Source organism: Macrobrachium nipponense, chromosome 25, assembly GCF_015104395.2.
Source record: "Macrobrachium nipponense isolate FS-2020 chromosome 25, ASM1510439v2, whole genome shotgun sequence".
Classification (NCBI taxonomy): Eukaryota; Metazoa; Arthropoda; class Malacostraca; order Decapoda; family Palaemonidae; genus Macrobrachium; species Macrobrachium nipponense.
The window spans coordinates 63,527,839-63,549,839 of record NC_087214.1 but is presented as its reverse complement, the minus strand read 5'-3'; the positions used below and the strand labels follow the sequence as shown (position 1 = coordinate 63,549,839).

Genomic DNA, 22,001 nt, shown 5'->3' with positions numbered 1-22,001 from the left:
ATGCTGGATCTATTGCCTTTAATCAGACATGATGCCATCTATGAACATACTCACTGGATCTAAATAGTTTTCAAGCACAAATTATTATTATTTACCATCATCAATCAATACTTACTGATGAAAGTGCAGTGAGGTTCTGTGAATCTCTGAGTAAATGCCCAACAGTCATGTCATCAGTGGCCTTGACAATGGGAACCTAGAAAATAAAAGTAACTAATTAATAAGTGCTTTTTTCATTATTTACAACTATAAGCAATACATGATCTGTACTTCAAAGAGTAAAAACTGAAGCAAAGTTATAGACATCGGGTGGCTAGGTGTCAGGAGATCAAAAGCAAAAGACAGAGAAGGTGCAAGAGACACTGCACTAAACACTGTTTACCAAGGGTCTAACTTGTTGGAACAATCTAAATTAGCAAATAGAATAAACTAATACCATCTATAACCTCTCTCTTCTGAGGTGGGTCTTTTCTTTCTGAGCTAAGCCATCTCCTTTTACCTTCTCAATAATCTTCCTTTTTATGTCAAAGCATGGGCAAACTAGGAGGCCTACATTGTGCATGTTCTACCAACTTTTGCTGAAGATCAAAGTCTACAAAAAAAAAAAGGTATAAAATAAAATCTTATTTTCAAGTAAGTTTCCTATCATAGAAATGTGCTGCAAACTTGGAAGATGTGAAAGAGTAATAAGAGGCTTTTCTGGTTAGGCATGAAATGAAATCTACTTAAATGTTAAACTCAGATAAACTATACCTTCATATTGGGGTCACACCTAATGGCCTCTAAATCCAGGAAATCTTGGAGAGTGAGACTCGAATGATTTTCAGTAGCTCTACCTTCGACTGGGATGATGGCAAAAGCTGAAAATAGTTTAAATTCATTGTGCTGATAATGAAAATTCATAATCTAAATGAAATATCAAATAGTACAGTATACCCTTACTTAAAGGAACAAGAAGTTAATTACAGGGATTAATGTATGGTAAAACACGAATAAGCAATTAAATTTGAGCAACCGCTTCATTATATAACTATGATGCACTGGTTTTACTAGCTTTATACTATTCACTAATACTCATTGCTAAGTCCCTACCTCTAAAATATTTCAGAAAAAAAAAAATAAATAAATAAAAAAATAAAAATAAAAAAAACAAGAGTTCAAATTAGCATTTGAACTGGTTTTTTTTTTTTTACAAGAGCCAAATAGCATTACCTTAACATTGTCATTTTTATTTAGAGCAATAAATTTCCATGTTAATCTACACAAATATAGCATCATCCTACTCCCAATCAAGATAATATCAGTTGCTAAATAGTCTTCCAGAGTTTCTGTACAAGTCTTGTTTTGGGATCACCCTCTACAGTAAACTATTTAACATCACACTACATATTAGCAACAAATATACTGCAGTATGCCCCTTGTTGATACAATGAAAAATAGTAGTACATACAATGAATACAACGTAGTCGAGTAATGCATGTTTTGAAATTTCCTTTTAACACAGATTAACGCTCAAAGAAATCCATAAAATCCAAGTGAATTACATACACCCAACCACTACAACAGCTCGCACTGTGTCAAAGGCAGTCCTTCAGTGGCCTACCTTTCTGTTTAACTGCTGGAGTAGCAGGTTGATGCTGATGACCACCACAACACCCACTTTTCTTAGGGGCACCACCAACAGACCCTGCAGCAGTCACGGGTTGGCCACTTGCATCTTCTTCTTCTGCTGCTGCAATTGCTTCTCTGTCTTGAGTTATTGTTTTCTGGATACAAAAAGAAGATGATGTAAAATCATTATCTTAACCTTACAAAAATTATAAGAACCAAGGTAACAGCATGTACGTACATTTGATCGGTTAATCCCACTGGGATGATGGGTGCAGACTGCAGTGCACTTTGCATGGCCCACTGTAAATGGTTTTAAAGGTGCTCTGCAGTTTCCCTTCTGCCCCAGCTGCAGTACTTCTGCCTATGACTTTTCATTCATATTCTCTAGTCTATTCTAATCCACCTGTCTCACTTCTTTATCTTTACCATTCAACTTTCCAATGACATGAAATAATGCAAACTCAAAATATATACTTCCCAAATGACAGTAATTGCCTTTGCCTCTTTGCCTAAACCCATGACCAGCACAAGTATAGCTTATCATACTGTGTCCTTTTTTCTCTTTCTGTGTTAGTGTTTATATCTGACAATGCAGTTTTATGCCTATTGACAGTAATATTGTTATAGGTAGTTCCCGGGTTACGGCTGTCTCGGTTTACAGCATTCTTACTTTGTGGAGCTTGCTCATGTAGATAGTATTAACTGGTGCCAAAACCAGGTTTTACACTTACAGTGCTGTAAGCACTATATTTATTCCCATTATAATTGTGATGTTCCGATTTCTGACAATTTTTGGCTTATTGTGCACTGATGAGAACAGAACTCCAGCTGTAAACTGTGAACTGTCTGTATTTATGTGGAATAGCATAAAAATAATCTAACATTATAGTAAAAACCAAGTCATATTTACCCACATAAATATTACAGATATTGTCAATTTCAAGCCTATTACAATCATACTACAAAACTTTTATTTACATTATATGATCTATGGAAAATCATCATTGCAACATCAAAGAATATGAATTACTTGATCCTACGAATGTCTGGCTGTCTGACTCGGCATAAGAGGTCTTTCTTTTGATAAAAGTATTTTAGAGCAATAGTGCTATTGAAACACATGCAACACAAAACCTTGGGTCATTATTACAACATAAAAAACAGGGTAGGCTACCAAATTTCTCCCCTCCCTATAATACTGATGACAATTTTAAATATACTCAAGATATTTTGCAATAATAGTGCACTAAAATATGATACACGAAATAAACTACAGATACATTCAACATATCTATTAGGTACAGGCAGTCCCCAGGTTACAACGGTGTCGGCTTACGACGTTCCGAGGTTACGACGCTTGTCAATAGAAGTTATTTCCAGGGTTACGATGCCTTACAACGCTCATCTGGGAGATGAAATATGACACCAAAAATGCAAAATAATCAATATTTGATGGGTTTTTTAGATGAAAAATGCCATAAGAATGCATTTTACATAGTTTTCAATACACCCAAAGCATTAAAAGTAAGGTTTTCTTAGGATTTTTGACGATGTTCCGGCTTACGACGCGTCTCAAGAATGGAACCCTTTTCGTAACCCGGGGACCGCCTGTATTAACTTTTAGAAAGATTTTACACCGTCATTCAAGATGAGACACAAACATCTGACGTAGAGGTACCTGCCGTCCATCCTCCAGCACCTGAAGAGGAGCCTTGTGCTCATCCACTTGCAAAACCTCCTTCCGTGGCTTCTTCTTCTGCACCTTCAGCTGGAGTTTCTTGGGCTTACCTTCAAGGCTCTGATTGTGAACCCTCATGTGATTCTTGCGAGAATAATTAGTCGTAAAGGAACGCTGACAGTCTTGCTCATCGCACGTGTAAGGCTTCTCTCCTGGATACGATAAAAGCTGTCTTAATTTTAAAAGACTTTTGGTAGATGACTGGGTCAAAGAGGCATCATAATAATGGTAGCCTACATATAGTACTTTACTTAGTTCTATTTAAGAATCTCCACAGCCTAGAGTCAAAAGGCACTTATGGTGAAAAAAGGCAAAACTACTATTATGCAAGGAATCGTATGATGGGAAAGTGATAACTTTTCCTTATTAACACCCTTTTGAAAAGGAAAATACTACAAAAAGAATGCAGAAATTACATGGAGCAAAGACCAAACACCACGTACTGGAAGTCTTACTATTTCTGAATTCACTTGTCCTCCATTATGAATCAAAGAACAACTCAACCAGAACACCTTATCTCTAAAACTAATGTCTATAATAAAATACCAAATGTTACCACTGTGCAAAACCTCTTAAGAGAAAGAATGCTCTTACCACAAGTATAACACTGGTGAAAGCAGCCATCTCAGTCTTTTAATCAATTCACAGCACAAATGAGAAACCAAATGTTCACAATCCAACCTTGAAAGTTCAGTATAATCCCAAATAACAAAAATTATTAAAATACCTCTCAGTAATCTGTTGATAAAATTTATATATACATAGTCCATTAAAAATGATATTGTTATGATACAAAGTTTTATGCATACTTACCTGGCAGGTATATATATAGCTTATCCTCTTGACGCACTGGCAGAATTTCAAAAACTCGCGGCAACCGCTAGTACACTGGTAGTTCAGGTGATGGCCACCCCGTTCCCGTGGCGCTGGTACTTGGAACTATTCCCGTTTTCCTCAGATTTTCTCTGAACCCTGTCTCCTGAGGGGAGGAGGGTGGGAATTTAATTATATATACCTGCCAGGTAAGTATGCATAAAACTTTATTGTATCATAACAATATCATTTTTATGCATGACACTTACCTGGCAGGTATATATATAGCTGATTGACACATTTGGAGGTGGGTCATAGACAGCAACATCGTCATAATTCAAAAATTAACTAATTTTTAAAATTACTTATTAAGTTCCTTACCTGCTAAGGTAGCTGACTTCGTAGGTCCTGCCTCTTAGCCTGCTAAACCTTAGTAGCTCTCAACTAGGATGTGACCTGTTTGTTGAGAAAGCTAACAACAAGGGTCTGACAACTGGACATGACCAATCTGCTGACAGAGAACCCTAGCCCTCATTTACCACGGGCATTCATGCTAGGAAAGTTAGTCACCTGAACCACACACACATACAATAATAAACACTACACCAAAAACTGAGCTGGTATTAACCTTCTCAGACAACCATAAAAAACACTATAACCTAATTAAAATAAAAACCTAGCATGTTATTAGGTTATGGGGTGGAAACTCCTTTGCCCAGTACTGTACCTGAGGATACGTACGGGCCTAACGTTTGACAATTATCAAAAGTTGTCTTCACGTCTCTAAGGTAATGAGAGGCAAACACAGAGTTTGTCCTCCAAAACGTCGAATCTATAATGTCCTTGAGGGCTAAATTTTTCCTGAATGCTAAGGACGTAGCTACTGCTCTCACCTCATGAGCTTTAACCTTAATCAAGCCGAAGCATTCTTCCTGACAAAGTAAATGAGCTTCTTTAATGACTTCTCTTACAAAGAAAAAGCCATCGCGTTTTTAGACATAGGTCTAGTAGGATCTTTAACAGAGCACCACAGAGAACATGAAGTCCCCCTAATGCTTCTTGTTCTTTCTACGTAAAACCGTAAGGCTCTTACTGGGCAAAGAACCCTTTCTTGTTCTTGACCTACTAGATCAGCCAGTCCTTCAATCTCAAATTATCTTGGCCACGGATGCGAAGGATTCTCATTCTTTGCTAAGAACTCCTGTTGTAAAGAACAAACTGCTTTGTTGTGCTTCCAACCTACTTGCTTGTCAATAGCTTGCAGCTCGCTAATCCTTTTAGCTGTATCTAAGGCTACTAAGAAAATAGTCTTCTTCGTTAGCTCTCGCAAAGACGCACTGCCCATAGGTTCAAACCTATCCGTTTCCAAGAACTTGAGAACGACATCCAAATTCCAAGAAGGAGTTCTGCAATGTCGATCCTTCTTTGTATTAAAAGATCTGAGAAGATCTCTAAGATCTGCGTCGTTGGACAGATCTAAACCTCTGAGCCTAAACACTGCAGACAACATACATTTATAACCTTTAATTGTCTGATTAGCCAAACCCAGTTCCTTCTTCAGATACAGAAGGAAATCTGCAATTTGTGTCACAGAGGTACTGGATGAAGAAATCTTCCGATTCTTACACCATTTGCGGAAGTTCTCCCACTTCGACTGGTACACTTTGATAGTTGATGGCCTTCGTGCTCTTGCAACTGCCTTCGCTGCTTCTCTAGAAAACCCCCTCGCTCTGATAAGTCTTTCGATAGTCTGAACGCAGTCAGACCCAGAGCGAGGGTGTTCTTGTGGAACCTGTCGAAGTGGGGTTGTTTGAGAAGATCTACTCTCGTGGGTAGACTTCTCGGAGAATCCACTGTCCATTCCAGTACCTCTGTGAACCACGTTTGGGCCGGCCAGTATGGGGCTATCAGAGTCAGCCTTGTTCCTCGACTTTCTCTGAATTTCTTCATTACCCTTCCTAAAATCTTGAACGGGGGAAATGCGTACGCGTCTAGACCCGTTCCAATCTAGTAGGAAGGCATTCGACCTGCGACCTGCAAGATGGGTCCTGGGATTGGAGAAACAAATATTCGGTAACCTCTTCGTCGCTGCAGTAGCGAAAAGATCCACTACTGGTGTGCCCCAGAGCTTCCACAGTCTCTGGCATACTTGACGATGCAACATCCACTCCGTGGAAAGCACTTGTCCGTCCCTGCTCAACAGGTCCGCTCTGACGTTCTTCTCTCCTTGAATGAACCTGGTGAGCAGGGTGACGTTTTCTCTCTCCGACCACAGAAGAATCTCCTTCGCCAAGTTGCAAAGGGACAACGAGTGGGTTCCTCCTTGTTTTCGTATATATGCCGCTGATCCACGGTCTGAACGCTTTCAGAGCCAAGAAGATCGCCATCAGTTCCTTCCTGTTTATGTGCCATGCTTTCTCTTCTTCGTTCCAAAGGCCTGACTCCTCCAGAGGGCCCAGCGTCGCTCCCCAGCCTGCGTCTGACGCGTCGGAAAATAATATCCAGTCTGGGTTCCTCTGCTGGAGTGACGTACCCTCTGACAACCTCCCCGGCACTAGCCACCACTTTAATTCCTCCTTTATCTTTGAAGGAATTGGAAACCGGAAGGAATCTGGTTGCGATCTTCTTGGCCAGACTTCGTTCAGAAAGAACTGTAAGGTCCTCATGTGAAGTCTCCCTAGGGAAATGAACTGCTCTAACGAAGAGAGTGTCCCCAGCAGGCTCATTCACTCTCTCGCCGAGCATTGGTCTTTCAATAGGAATTCTTGCACTTTCCGAAGGCACATGGTCTGCCTTTCGGGTGACGGAAAAGCCCGAAAAGTCACTGAGGATATCAGAATCCCCAAATAAACTAGCTCCTGAGAGGGGATCAACCGTGACTTTTTCAGGTTTACCATCAGACCCAGCTGCTGAGTTAAATCCAATGTGATGTTCGTGTCCTCCAGACATTGCTGTTTTGATTGTGCTCTTATGAGCCAATCATCGAGGTAGAGAGAGACTCTGACTCCTAACAAATGAAGCCACTTCGCCACATTCGACATCATTCTTGTAAAAATTTGAGGAGCCGTACACAGACCGAAGCAAAGGGCTTTGAATTGATAAATCCTGTCCTGGATCACGAATCTCAAATATTTCCTGGACCTTGGATGAATCGGAATATGGAAGTACACATACCTGAAGGTCCAGCGTTACATCCAGTTCCCCTGGTCGTACCGCTGCCAGTACTGAATCGTTCGTCTCCATCGTAAACTTGGTCTTTTCTACGAACAAGTTTAGCTGACTTACGTCCAGTACTGGCCTCCAACCTCCTGATGACTTCGGTACTAGAAACAGACGGTTGTAAAAACCTGGGGATTCGTGATCCAGAACCGGTTCTATGGCCCCCTTTTCTAACATGCTGACAACTTGATGCCAAAGAGCCTCTCTCTTCTCTAAATCGATGTAATGAGCCCCTAGGGCTCTCGGAGCTGTAGCGAGAGGTGGTTTCTTGAGAAAGGGGATCTTGTATCCTTCCTTCGCTACCTTTACAGACCAAGGATCTGCTCCTTTGCTTTACCAGACTTCCCAGAAGTCTAAAAGTCTGGCCCCCACACAAGTCTGGAGGACTTTCTGAATCATTGCTTGGTTGAGGTTTTCGAACCTCTTTTGGCTGGAACTCTTTTCCCTCTAAATGCTGGTCGGAAAAAGTCCTACCCGAAAGGGCTGGCTGTGATGTTCTTGTATCCTTCGGAGTCTTCTTCATTACTTAGAAGGTAAATACTTCCTTACAGAAGACGTTAGTAGATCCTGAGTAGCCTTCTGAGTGAGGGAGAGCGAGATGTCCTTAATGATATCCTGAGGGAAGAGCTGGTCCTGAAAGGGAGAGAAGAACATCAACTCCGACTTTTGCGCGTTCGAGACTCCTATAGCAGCGAACGAGCACAAAAGATGTCTTTTCTTTCCAAAACGCCTGCTGTAAAAAGTGAAGCCAGTTCATTAGCTCCATCTCTCAAGGCTTTATCCATACAGGACATGATACTTCTCGTAACTCGGATTCTGACGAATCTTCCATCTCCGAAGTCCGAGCCAGAGCCCCCAACGACCAGTCAAGAAAATTAAAAACCTCAAAAGTCCGATAGATACCTTTGAGTAATGGTCGAACTCTGACGAAGTCCACCACACTTTGGCTGAATGTAAAGCATGTCTACGGGAGCTGTCCACTATGTTGGAAAAGTCTCCCTGGGAGGAGGCAGGAACTCCCAGGCCAAGACTTTCCCCCGTAGCGTACCAAACACCAGACTTAGAAGCCAACTTGGCCGGAGGAAACGCAAAAGAAGTCTTCCCCGACTCTCTCTTCTCCTTCAACCACTCATTTACACGTTGAAGGGCTTTCTTGGCCGAAATAGACAAAGTCATTTTCAAAAAAGACGATTTCTTGGTTGTCTTCGTCTTCGAAAATTGAGACAAAGGCGATGGCGGGCCTGAAGGTTGAAAATCTCCTTCAAACAAAGAAAGGAGGCACTCTGTTAGTCTCTTGTAGTCCAAGGAAGGAGCTTCCACATTCTTGTCCTCTTCCGCACTCTCCACAAATTCTTCCTCCTGCGAAGAAATATCTTGAAAAACCAAGATCCTGATGACTCTCCAAAGCGGGGGGGATGCCTTATGGCAGAGCCTGCTTAGAGAGCGAATGCGGAGCTGTCTCCTTGTAAAACTCCTCTCTTCCTTGTTGAAAAAGAAAAATTTTCCACCTGCTGCCGCCTGCGTCCTGCGTCCTCCCTGAACGTATGCGTCCACCATGCGTCCATCACTCTTCCTCTTGCGTCCTGCCCACTGCTTTCGTCCTTCTTAAGGGATGCACTGCGTCCTGGCTTGCGCTGCACGTCCTGCGTCCTCTTGGAGGACTTAACCGGGAGAGACGAGTCCTTACGTCTAACCGAAGGTTGTTCGGGCTTCTCCCATGATTGGACAATCACTGCTAATCTCTCCTGCATGTCCCGCAGAACTTCCTTCGTCTCCGCTTCCTTACGAGACTCCTGATGATGAGGAGATCGAGGACGCACCGGGCTAACACGGAGAGGCGAGCGATCCTGCGGTCTACGCAGTGGAGTTCCTCTAATCGGAGAAACACCTCTCACCGCACCGCTAGTTACTTCCAACGGACGAGAAATCCTCTTCCTTTTGATAGGGATAGCTTCTTCATCCTCCGATGAAAAAATCTCAGGGCTACTCCACCCTTCTTGATCAACAGCGCTTTCATCCTGTGATGAGGACGGAAAGTATGACCTCTTGAGAGGCCGCGATACTTCCGCAAAACGCCTACTCCTTCCTGACGCCGAACTATCCGATGAATAACGGCACTTCCCAGTATCGCCTTTTCCATGGCGTACTGCTGCAGCCTGGGAAGCAACAGGACTGCCTGAAGGGACGACTGATCGCGAGTAAACCCCTCTTGCCTCCCTTCGACTGTCGACATGCCTTCTCCCTTGGGTCTGGGAGCTTGACAGAGGTCTCGGTCTAGGAGCACGAGAGGGACGATCAGCGCCCCTCCCCCACAACACTGTCACTAAACACTTCCACTTTGTCTGTTAATCGTTTAATTTGATCTCCCATGGACGCAAGGGTAGCGAACACTTTCACAGTTTGTGGATCAGTAGTATCCTCAGATACAGCAACGGGCGCAGGAGAAACCTGAGGGGAAGGTGCTACGTCTACATGTGAATGAGCTGGAGAAGACACATGCAAAGATTCATTCATAGGCTTACTCGAAGACCCCGATCTCTCACTCCTAGAGACAGATCTTCTAACCCGATCTTTTTCTAATCTCTCAACATACTTCATAAGAGCCTTCCACTCTTTCTCATTCAGACACTGACATTCATTGCACCTATTGTCCCACGTACATACAAACTCCCGACACTTCTTACAAATTGTATGTGGATCTACCGATGATTTCGGCAGTCTCACCTTACACCCTTCTTTCACACAAACTCTAAACATACTTCCTGAATCAGACATACTAAATCAAAATCCAAACCAAATGCGATTGCCACGCTAACTTCGTGAATACGATACCAATATCCAAAAAGTCAGTCAACAAGCAGGAAATTCTATCAGAGAACCAACAACGATGTTGCCGGTTCGGCTGGCAGAGAAAATCTGAGGAAAACGGGAATAGTTCCAAGTACCAGCGCCACGGGAACGGGGTGGCCATCACCTGAACTACCTGTGTACTAGCGGTTGCCGCGAGTTTTGAAATTCTGCCAGTGTGTCAAGAGGATAAGCTATATATATACCTGTCAGGTAAGTGTCATGCATAAAACATCTTCCTTTAACAAGAATTTTATCACATCACTTATTGTCAAGCCTCTCCGTTGATTATTAGTTGCAATAAGGGCACGACCCCTGCTGGAGATTCACGTTTACTGGAACCACATATGATACACTTTAGAGGGTACAATGTTCTGAACTGCTTTCTACCATTTTTATACTTTCCATCTGTTCCTTGGCCTCTGCTCAACTATCTAACCAACTCATTTCACTTTAATCTGCTCCAAATCCTTTGAAGAGCCTAAAATAATAAGCTAATAGATTCAATAAACTCAGATACAAAAACAACAACAACAATAATAATAATAAAGGCCAATTTCAACGAGTCTGCTCTACCACAGCAAGTTCTCAACTGACAAAAACATATGACACATACATACCTGTGTGCACTCTCTTGTGGGTTCGGAGATGATGACTTACAGTGAAGGATTTCCCGCACCCATCCTCTTCACACCTGACCAAAAGTAAGTATCTTCAAATACAACATCAACAGCAAGGTGAAAATTGTAATACAGTAAAATATATTCCTACTTAACCCTTTCATTCTACTATTAATACATCAGCCAAAATTTTTGAACTTTCATCTGCCAAAATTTTTGAACTTTCATCTACTTCTTTTCTATTATGCAATACACTACCACATAAAAGTCCAGGCATTCAGGTTCAAAATGTCACCAAAACCAGCTTTATATCATAAAAACTACAGCTTATAGTGAGCAAAACATAGAATCATTGTCATTGCCAAGTCTATAATCAATTTATAGATAACTCCATAATCTCAACGGATTAATTACTCCAGATAACAGTGCTTGGTAACAAAAGCACTAAATGCATTTCAGAAGTCTGTTTATATGACTTTATAGTGACATCATTGACTAAACAAATTACGCTCCTGATAAAATATAGCTACGAAAGTGTTCTAAAAATAAGAGCATAAAAATACATTCATATCTCAGCATCATACAAAAACGTTAGATTACAGTTAAAGAGGGGATTATATTTAAGCCACAAACAATATTCACTGAATGAAATGAGCTTAGCATTACTCATGGGCATTTGGTTTTCACCGGAAATGAAAGATTTAATCCAACTCAAGAACCAAGATCCCCTCTGCAATTTCAGTTTAAAATTATATTTAGTATCCCATCAATGGGAGGTACAGAAAATATCAAAAAGTATTCTAGTTCATCACTTCTCACAACTCCATAACAATGATAAAATTGAAGTCTTAATTGAGAAAAATGTCCCACGCAAAATAAAAATAAACACACTAAAACCCCATCACCTGAAAAGAGTATCAAAGTGCTCAACAAAATGCAAAATATACCTAACTGAAAATAAAATATGTAATACAATGGTAACCGATGGACTCCATAACTCACTTGAAAGGTTTTTCCCCGGTGTGAGTGCGCACATGTTTCCGCAGGTCGGAGAGAGTGGTGAATATTCTAACGCAACCATCCTGGTTGCAGTTGAACGTGTCCCCATTGTGGAGGCGCTGATGAGCACGCAGCCTGAAAAATTTTAATGAAACATTTGCAGACTGTGATAACTAGAAAGAAGTGGCTGAGACAAGGTTGTTAAAAATGACAATTTGTCGAAAATTGCATTTTTCCTAACTATACAAACCTGAGGTCCTTTAACAATAGGAAGGTAACTAGCGGCAGCTGGGACGGTCGTAAGCTTCGAACAAGGGGAGAACGGTAGTTAACTGCTTGTCCGATCGTGCGCGCGCCCGCGCGCCCGAGAGGTGAAGAATCACTTTTGCTTTAGGCCCATGCAAAAAGTTGCAGAGTGAGGGGTGGCATGAGGTGGGACTATATGTAAAGGACCTCAGGTTTGTATAGTTAGGAAAAATGCAATTTTCGACAAATTGTCATTTGTTCCGATACGTAATACAAACCCTCGGTCCTTTAACAATAGGAAGACTCACTTCTTGGTGGGAGGAATCTGAGTCTTTTTGGTGAACAGACTGTGTTCGTCCAACCCATGGAGTGCCTCCCTGGTCGTAAGAGCAAGGGAGGGATCCAAACCTCTGTCCGATTGATCGGGGTGTGCACCGCAGGATCAATGGTCAGACCTCTGGGCCAAGTACTAAGAGAGAGGCAAGCGTATCTCTTCGTACCAGCAAGCAAGAACTTGTTCCTGTTTGCAAGAGACAATCATAAAATGATGGGTTTGTCTCAATTTGGCATCCACTTCCTCCCCTTGTTGGAGGAAGTGGTGGATATTTACTCCTATCCCTACTGACGGAGGGATAGGATGGTGCTCTATTGAGTAGCTCACCTGCATCTCGTCCTTACCCAGCAGGGTGACGACCGTGTCCCTCTACCCAAAGGTAGAGGGAAGAAAAAGATGGAAGAGGAGCCAGTCACACTCTCATTCCTCATCCATTCTTACGGTCACACCAGGACTCGATGCTGTTCAGCCTGCTAGGGTCTGGGTTAACTACACAACGTGTTGAGCAACCACCACGGTCCCAACCAAGGAAAAAAGATCCAAGGAACTGTGGGCAATATCCTGAAGGTAGAAGGAGGTGCATGCGGTCCGGTTGGACCAGGCGCCTGCCTTCATTACCTGCGCCACGGAGAAGTTCTTGCGGAACGCGAGAGAATGATGAAGAGGCGTCCACACTCATCCTGGGTGTCGAGTTTCTTCAGACAGCTCCGTCGCACCTTCACAGGACAAAGCAGCATAGCCTTCGTATCGGAGGCGGTGACGTCCATTAGGGAGGGTATTGTGAAGGACTCGAACCAATCGTCAGTTACCGAAGGGTTCTGATCTTCGCTACGAAGATCGGTACGAAATCGAGCGTCACAAATCCCCATCCCTTGTGCTTGACTTCTCAAGAGAAGTCATGCAGTTACCTAAGACGAAAAGAAGGGAATAGTCGTATGACCTATCCCTCTTCTCGACTTTGGTTATGTACAGTACTCATACTGACAAGCTATTAAGACGAAGTAATGATTGCTCTGGAACAACCGAACTAAGTCCACAGCATAGTTCGTAACTGACTCGGACGCTCTGACAGCTGCCGACTGACTGGTTCGGAATCAGTAGAGGCAAGTTGTCCAAGACACATCCGGGTAAGTCACAAGTGAACCTTCGCCCCCTTTAAAGAGTTATGCTGAGAGACCAAACAAATAAAATATTTGTTAGTCACCGATGCCGGACGGCGCGGCGATGATTCTCTTAATGCATAAGCTCAAAAGGCGAAAGTCAATTGCCTTCAAAAAGACCGAGGTCCTGATGGCAAGAAAATCTCATAGACGTTGAATCTCAGCTTAAGGAGAAAACAACACTATGTGACGTTGAAGACGAAGGTAGGCAATGAATGCAACCTACGTCTTCCAGCTGAATCGAGAGAAGGAATCTCAAGATTCTAAACCTGTGCTTACAAATGACTGAAAACGCTAACCGCCATTTCATTGCTGTCCGTTGTGCAATGAAAGCGGGGCGTTCTTCAGTAATGAAACACAGGGGATAGCCGCTTGAGAACTGCTTCTCATGGGCTGAACGTTTGGAAGTAGAGCTGGCAGGTGTGGGAGTAGGCGATGTCTTTCAATACATCTGCTAATCCGGGTGAACAATGAACAATTGTACACCTCCGAATACAAGATATTTTGAGGACAAACTCAGATTCCGCAAAATCATTCGCATTATCGGGATACGATGCAGCAAGAGACTATTACAGAATTCTGTTACCGTGCGGTAAACAGAAAGATGAGAGTCGAATAGATATCTCTGTTTAAATTCTCGCAATACCAAAGACGATGAATACTAGCGTTCTCAGCAGTAGATGGTCATTCATGTATGCGAGAATCCCCGTTAATCAGAGACTTAAGTCCGTGATTGTTGGGCAGAGATACGGTTGTTATTCAATCAAAGCAGGTGAGAAAGACATAAACAACCGTCTATCTCAAAGCGGCAGCTGATACTGAAATGCCTCGGGCAATTCAAGTACGCAGTAGCTGTCGCTGACTCGTCATCCTGAGTTGCCAAAGTAATCCTTTCCACGAAGGAATGCGTTCGGCTAGAACCACCGAGCATAAAAAGATATGCTCGAGCAATTATATTTAAGCGAAACGAATTTCGGTAAATATAAAAGCTAAAATGGTGTTGTTGTGACAACACCATAAGTATATAAAATTGAAACTGGAAACTCCTGGGAGGTTGCAGGCAACCCGGGTTGCAGTTCAATTAGAATACTTTTCGTCTAAGTCGCAATCCGTAGAATAACCAGGATATGCGCCTACCCCTCGGCGGACCATTCAACTGCTTAGCAGAATCATGTCGCGAGGTTAATATACGTAGTATATTTGTAGGATTCTGAACAACGATCTCCATCCTAAATTCTTTCCTTCAAGAAAACAAAATAAGGATTGGAGATCGACCACCTTCGTTCTCTATTAAAGAGAGTGAAGGAGAAGTCTTCCTCGAAGGAAAGCTTCAATGGTGAACAGAATACTAAGACGATAGTTCCAGCCAAACTGGATATTCCCGTCCGTTCTTCTCTATTCCAGGTTGGTCGCCTACTGTGAGATAGTCTTCTTTCAGCAGCAGTCTTCTTCCTAATGCTAGAAATTCCAGGAATTCGAGCATAGGCGAGTTCCCGATTATCGTGTAACATATCGGGGATTCTCGTCTCGCTCACTTTGGACCGTGGTCTCGCCTAAGTGTTTGGAGATCGTAAGAAACTCTAAACACTCTGAATGCGCTAGAAATTCCGTAGAATTCTAAGCAGTCTGCGAAACCCCCACCGAATTCGTCAAACGATATCGGCTGGTGGTCCTCTCGATTCCCGTAGAAATCGAGAATGGGGCAGGATCCCTCCTCAACGACCGGGGCTTACGTCAGGTAGGACCCGAAGGTCCCCCCTGGTAGCGCAGTCCCCAACGTGGGATCCTACAGAGAAATCTCTGTAGGATCCTTCCCCACCTTCCCATCGTAGCCGTAAGGAGAGAGGGAATGGGGGAGGAATTGGATACTCGCTCGCCTTCCCAGTGGAACTAGCAGTTGGAGAAGAGTAGGAGCAGCCATCGCCTTGCGGCGATGGCCTCTCAGAGTCTGGGAAAACGTATCGTCAGGAGGAAAACGTTTTTCCCGAGGAGGGTTACGAACTCTCACTGTAGGTAAGGGTCTGCCGCCACTGTGAACGTCGTTCTGGGTGGGGCTGATCGACACCTGACAGGAGAGAGCCGATACCGTCCTCGACTCATTCCAGTCCTCGTCGAGGTCGAAACCTCTCAGGAGGACCGAAGGAGTATTTAAATACGGTGTCCGAAGACACGTAGAAACGACGCTGTCGCAGTAGAGGAGGTGGAAGTAGCTTGATCGACCGGCCAGAAACTGAGAGAGCCTTCTTGTCCGGAGACGAGAGACTCTGGTTCAAGACAGAATCGGTAAGCTCCGATCGCGGCATACCCACCGTCGGTTTGGGTTCCCTCTCGGGCCCCAAAACGACTCGAGCAGAGACATAGGCTCTGCTGGTGGGAGCGGCGATCCTTCCCCCCGGTCGTTGTGCTGACGAATCAGTGCAATAACCTGGGTAAAGTTACTCTGAATCTCGGAAGTTACAGCGTCTTGAGGAGTAGGACCGCTCCAGTCCCTCCAACAAGAGCAGCTCCCAGGACCCTCCTCCTTCAGAAGAAGGACAGCAACAGATCCCTGACGGTTGCCTCCAATCACTTGCGCGTACGTCCTGGTTGGTCCTAAGACCAACCTGGACGTGCGGCGTCGTGACGGGATCGTGAGCGGCGCATCTCTCACGATCACTCCTATATACCTAGCTCTTCCTGGCGTATGCCGAGGAAGTTGAAGGTATCGGAGAGACAGAACTGACGCTACCCCCACCCCTCTCCCCCTGACGGTCGCCTCCAATCACTTTGCGTACGTCCTGGTTGCGGTTTCCTAAGACCATACGTGGCACGTGCGGCGTCGTGACGGGATCGTGAGCGGCGCACCTCACGATCACTCCTAGCTACCTCGCTTTCTTCCCGGTGTAGCCCGAGGAAGTTGAAGGTAGTGGAGAGACAGACCTGACGCTCCCCCCCCGCTCGCTGGCAGGACCAGCGTACGTGGGGGGCTGCAGCCGATCACCAACCCGCGGTGGGGATCGATCTGCAGGCCTGGCCGTGCCGCTCACCTGTGGCGAGCGGCTCGACTGGCACGTCGAACCCCAGGGTGTCCGTTCCCCCGGTTCCCCCCACCCCGTGCGTCAGACTAGCTGCTGCTGGTCACCCGTATCCGCAGGTCCCTGTGGGAGCGGCGGTCAGGTGACCTGCAGAGCTCGCTTTCGCCGTGAGACCGGTGAGCGTCCTCGGCTGGGCACGTCAAACGCTGGTACCAGCCGAGGCTGGGTACCGTCGGTCGGAGGGGACCTGGGGGACCTCTTCCCAGCCTCAACCCGTGGCCGGTCAGAGACCGTCAGTCCCACCCGCCAGGTACCGGCTGGTCGCTGCGAGAGCGGCCGCTGGCCTGGCGAGAGTCACCTGAGCGGATCTCGACAGTCTTCTGCTCCGTGCCTCCATGACGCTGAGCGAACTCAGGCGTCTTAACTTTGGCTGCACGGTCACCCGAAGAGGAGATCGTACACTCGGAACTTTTCTCGCGGACGAGAAACCGAGCCGGTACCTGGCTTAGCAGCAGAGCTGCCAAGACCAGGCGAGGGTGTGTACCAGTGGTAGCCAGCACACCCTTGGTCCCCGTCTTCTTCTTCTTCTCAGAAGGGGAGACGGGCCCCGTTCCCGAAGGAACAGGAGGACCAGCAGAAGAACCCCCCCGTCACACCGGAATGTGACGAGCCCTTCGAAGTTCCCGAAGGAGTCTTCTTAGGGGGAATAACAAAACCCGGTTACCAGCTGGTCGCTGCGAGAGCGGCCGCTGGCCTGGCGAGAGTCACCTGAGCGGTTCTCGCCAGCCTTCTGCTCCGTGCCGTGGTCTTGGCGCCGAGCGAACTCTGGCGCCGAAACTTTGGCTGCACGGTCTCCCGAGGGAGAGCTACACTCGGGATCTCCCGCGAACGAGAGACCGAGCCGGAACCTGGCGTAGCGGCATCGCCGCTAGCACCAGGCGAGGAAGTACCAGAGCTAACCGATACTCCTCTGGTACCCGTCTATCTCTTCCACTTACGGAAGGGGAGACGGGCCCCGCTCCCGAAGGAGCAGGAGGACCAGCAGAAGGACCCCCGTCCCACCGAGGTGGGACGGGCCCTTAGAAGTTCCCGAAGGAGACTTCTTAGGGGGGGGAGGCAGCCTTCTTCTTCTTCGGCTTATGGGCCTTAGAAGTCGAAGGGGAAGAGGCAGCAACAGACGAAGATGACACCTTCCTCTTCTTCGTCAGCTCACGCAGGGACAGTCGTCAGGTCCTCCATCAGGCCGGAGTCGGGCCTATTGCCGAAGCAACACGGCCCCGACGCACCTGTCCGGAAGGACCTGGGACTGGGGAAGACACACCATGGGCGGAGGAACCAGCATGGACAGGCGCAGGAACCAGGAGCGACAGGAACAGCAACCAGCTCAGGAGCGGCAGGAACAGCGGCAGCGGTAGACCCAGAAGGGACAGCCAAGCCAGTAGCGGGAACCACATCAGCGACAGGTACGGCAGGCCCAGCCATCGCCTCGTAGAATCATCGGCAGCCAGCGGGAAGCTGGTACTGGCGGCCGGTCCAGGGGCGAGCTGCTGGAACAGCGGAAGTCTGGGGCAGGCAACACGAAGAAAACACAGGCGGCGGCGGCATACCCCTCCTCGGTACGGCGGCGACCGGCCCTAGAAGCGGCAGACGGCGTCACTGACACAGCATGGGAAGTGTAGACCAGCGGGGGGAAGCAGCATAAGCGGCCCCGTGAAGGTTGTAGTGGAGACCGCTCCAAGGTCACCGCCCCAGACCTCGCTAGACGCTGCAGCAGATCGTGGATGCTAGGCACGCCCTGCAGCCGCAGTGGCCCATACCTGTCCAAGGTCGTCTCCCACGGATGTAGCACCTGCGGTAGCACAGACAGATTAGTAAGAGGGGTTCCCTCTTCACGCAGGGGGGGAGACATGCCCCACCCCGAACGGAAGGAAGACCCCAAATACAAAATACGAGGCAGCGAGCGGGGGGGCAGGAAAGAAGACGAAGAAATCGGATACCAAGGGAGTCGCGGGAGAGCTTTCCGACGACTTCCTGGCAGACCTTCGCTTCCCTACCCCGCACAGCAGTGAAAAGTAATATGAAAATGAAACAGAATACTGCACTTGCGATTCACTTCATAGAACTTAAAGAGGGAAAAATCAATTCCCGGTAAGAGCGGAAACTTGATCCATAATAATATGATGCTATCATAAATATATATGAAAATGAACAATACTGCACTTGCTATTTTCACTTTCACAGCAATAAATCGTAAGGATTAATTCACGGGTAAGAGCGGAAATTGATCCAAAATTAAAAGTTTGATGCAATTAATAAATGAAAATGAAAAGAAAACTGCATTGCGAATCCACTTTCATTGCATTCTATTCATCACAAAATAAGAGGCTCTTGCCGAGCGCAATCAAGCTCTCGGCAACGAACGCACAGGGCAAAAATATAATGAAAAAAGAGTACTTACATCTTTCAATTACACACTTTCGCCCAAAATACATGACTCGGCGCGAGTGCGCCCGCCCTCGGCACCGAGAACAATAATTCAAGGGTTCAATTCAATGAAAAGAGCGGAAATCGCCGTCTCTACGGCGATAGCTCCATGTTGATTCATAATTAAAGTAATGAAAATGAAAACAGTGTACTTACAGTTTCATTTTCAAGTCAAAACCAAAACCATTAGTAGAAACACAATATAAACCAAAGCATACGACGATGAAGCGGGCAGAGAGCGATGACAAACACGTCCTTCACACCCGCGGCCGAAAGCAAAAGTGATTCTTCACCTCTCGGGTGACGCGCGGGCGCGCGCACGAGTCGGACAAGCAGTTAACTACCGTTCTCCCTTGTTCGAAGCTTACGACCGTCCCAGCTGCCGACTAGTTACCCTTCCTATTTGTTAAGGACCGAGGGTTTGTATTACGTATCGGAACAAAAGAATATACAGGCAGTCCCCAAGTTACGACGGTCTCGACTTACGACGTTCCGAGGTTACGACGCTTTTCAATTATATTCATCAGAAATTATTTCCAGGGTTACAACGCATGTTCCAGAGTTACGATGCCTACAAATGCTGATCTGGCAGATGAAATATGACACCAAAAATGCAAAATAATCAATATTTAAAGTTTTTTTTTCATGAAAAATGCAATAAGAATGCAGATTACATAGTTTTGAATGCACCTAAAGCATTAAAATGATATTGTTATTATACAATGAAGTTTTATACATACTTACCTGGCAGATATATACTTAGCTATTTGACTCCGTCGTCCGACAGAAATTCGAATTTCGCGCACACGCTACCTGTAGGTCAGGTGATCTACTTACCTGCCGCTGGGTGGCAGGACTAGGAACCATCCCCATGTTCTATCATATTTTTTCTATACCGCCTGTCTCCTGAGGGAGGTAGGGTGGGTAATATAATTTTGTATATATCTGCCAGGTAAGTATGTATAAAAACTTTATTGTATAATAACAATATCATTTTTATACATTTAACTACCTGTCAGATATATACTTAGCTGATTCACACCATTGGAGGTGGGAAAGAGACAGCTAAATATAGAATCAAACAGGAATCACAACTATCGTTGTAGGTAATAAATAAATAAAACCTTGGTTCCTACCTGTTTAGACTGAAGACTTCATGAATAGAATCCAGGAGTCTAGTCAGTCTCAAGAGCCTCAGCGAGATATTGATCTATGGCTAAGAGTTCTTGCGGTTCTGCCAAAAGGGGTCTTACCCGCTTACTTGGTAGATCCTGGAAGGACTACGTCAATGGGTGCTTATCCACTCTTGACAAGACCTTATACAAGGAGCACAACATCGATCCCGATCACCTCAACCTATCCATGTTAGTTCTAAGATTGCAAGAAGTTATCCCCTAACCTCTTGCAAGCACCACACAAACTCGAATCACAAAAAACATTCGTACAGTAAAGTACAAAAATAAAAATAAAATTAAAAAAAAATAATGTTTGTACAATCTAGCCAGTAAGACGTCTCTTGATTCCCCCACTGATCCAAGCTAGGACGTCCGTGCGCCAGCAAGCATACTAATCAGCAGAAAAAACCAACAACTCGTCTCACAAGGTAGATCTATGTACTATCAAAATTTTGAACAAATACAAATTTTTCTAAGGATCGTTATGTGCTCCCAGCCCCAGCACTGTATCGGCTGATACAAAAGGACCCAGAGAGAAACACTTTTCATATGTTACTTTAACGTCCTTGAGATAGTGCGATGCGAACACTGAATTACACCTCCAGTAAGTCGCATCCACAATGTCTTTTAAAGACATGTTCTTCTGAAATGCTAATGAAGTGGCTACCGCTCTAACCTCATGAGCCTTCACTCGGAGAGTCCTGAAAGAGTCTTCAGTGCAGTCATTATGAGCATCCGTAATAATGCTCCTCACAAAAAATGCTAATGCATTTTTTGACATGGGTCTACTAGGATCCCGAACTGCGCACCACAGGCTGTTTACATCCGTTTAGTTCATTCTTCTTCTTTAAATAGAACTACAAAGCTCTAACCGGACATAAAGATCTTTCTAATTCCTCTCCTACTAGATTTGAAAGTCCTTTAACTTCAAAAACTCTTTGGCCAGGGTTTAGAAGGGTTCTCGTTCTTGGCCAGAAACAGAGTCTGGAAAGAAACAAATTGCGCATCACTCTTAAATCCTACTCGAGAATCTAGAGCGTGTATTTCACTAATTCTCTTCGCAGTCGCTAACGACAACAAGAAAATACATTTTCTCGTTAGATCTCTAAACGACGCGTTGAGAGGAGGTTCAAATCTACTAGATGATAGAAATCTCAAAACTACATCTAGGTTCCAGTTAGGAGTGCGAGGAGAAAAGGTTTTAGAGGTTTCAAAAGATCTAATAAGATCGTGGAGGTCTTTATCTTCTGCAATTCTCAAACCTCTGTTTCGAAATACGGCCGAAAGCATACTTCGATAACCTTTAATGGTAGAAAGAAACTGATAATTTTGATTCTTCCCTAAGGAAAATCAAGAAATCAGCTATGTTGGTCACAGAGGTATCGGAGAGGACAGTTTATTCTTCTTACACCATCTTCTAAAAACATCCCATTTTGATTGGTAGACCCGAATAGTTGAAAGATCTCCGGGCTCTAGCAATTGCTTTTGAAGCTTGCTTGAAAAAGCCTCTCGCTCTGCAAGTCTTTCGATAGTCGAAAGGCAGTCAGAGCGAGAGCGGGGAGGTTTTGATGGTACCTCTCGAAATGGGGTGTTTGAGAAGATCTCTCCTGTGTGGAAGAGATCTTGGGAAGTACATGTCCATTCCTGTACCTCTGTGAACCAATCTTGAGACGGCCAAAAGGGAGCGATGAGTGTTAGTCTCGTCCCTCTTGATGCCGCAAATTTTCTTAACACCACTCCT

General features: G+C 45.1%; 1 protein-coding gene across 5 annotated transcripts in view; it reads right to left on the bottom strand.

The window, feature by feature from the left end:
- LOC135199455 (uncharacterized) overlaps positions 1–22,001 on the bottom strand; it is a 79,848-nt gene that overhangs the window by 10,910 nt on the left and 46,937 nt on the right. For all 5 annotated transcript variants that reach the window (XM_064227520.1, XM_064227524.1, XM_064227519.1 and 2 more), the window contains 6 exons: positions 11,851–11,982; positions 10,849–10,922; positions 3,290–3,501; positions 1,604–1,766; positions 754–860; positions 116–196 (listed from right to left, as the gene is read on the bottom strand). In XM_064227520.1, the coding sequence (XP_064083590.1) occupies positions 116–196; positions 754–860; positions 1,604–1,766; positions 3,290–3,501; positions 10,849–10,922; positions 11,851–11,982 (769 nt within the window). The remainder of the gene's footprint in view (positions 1–115; positions 197–753; positions 861–1,603; positions 1,767–3,289; positions 3,502–10,848; positions 10,923–11,850; positions 11,983–22,001) is intronic.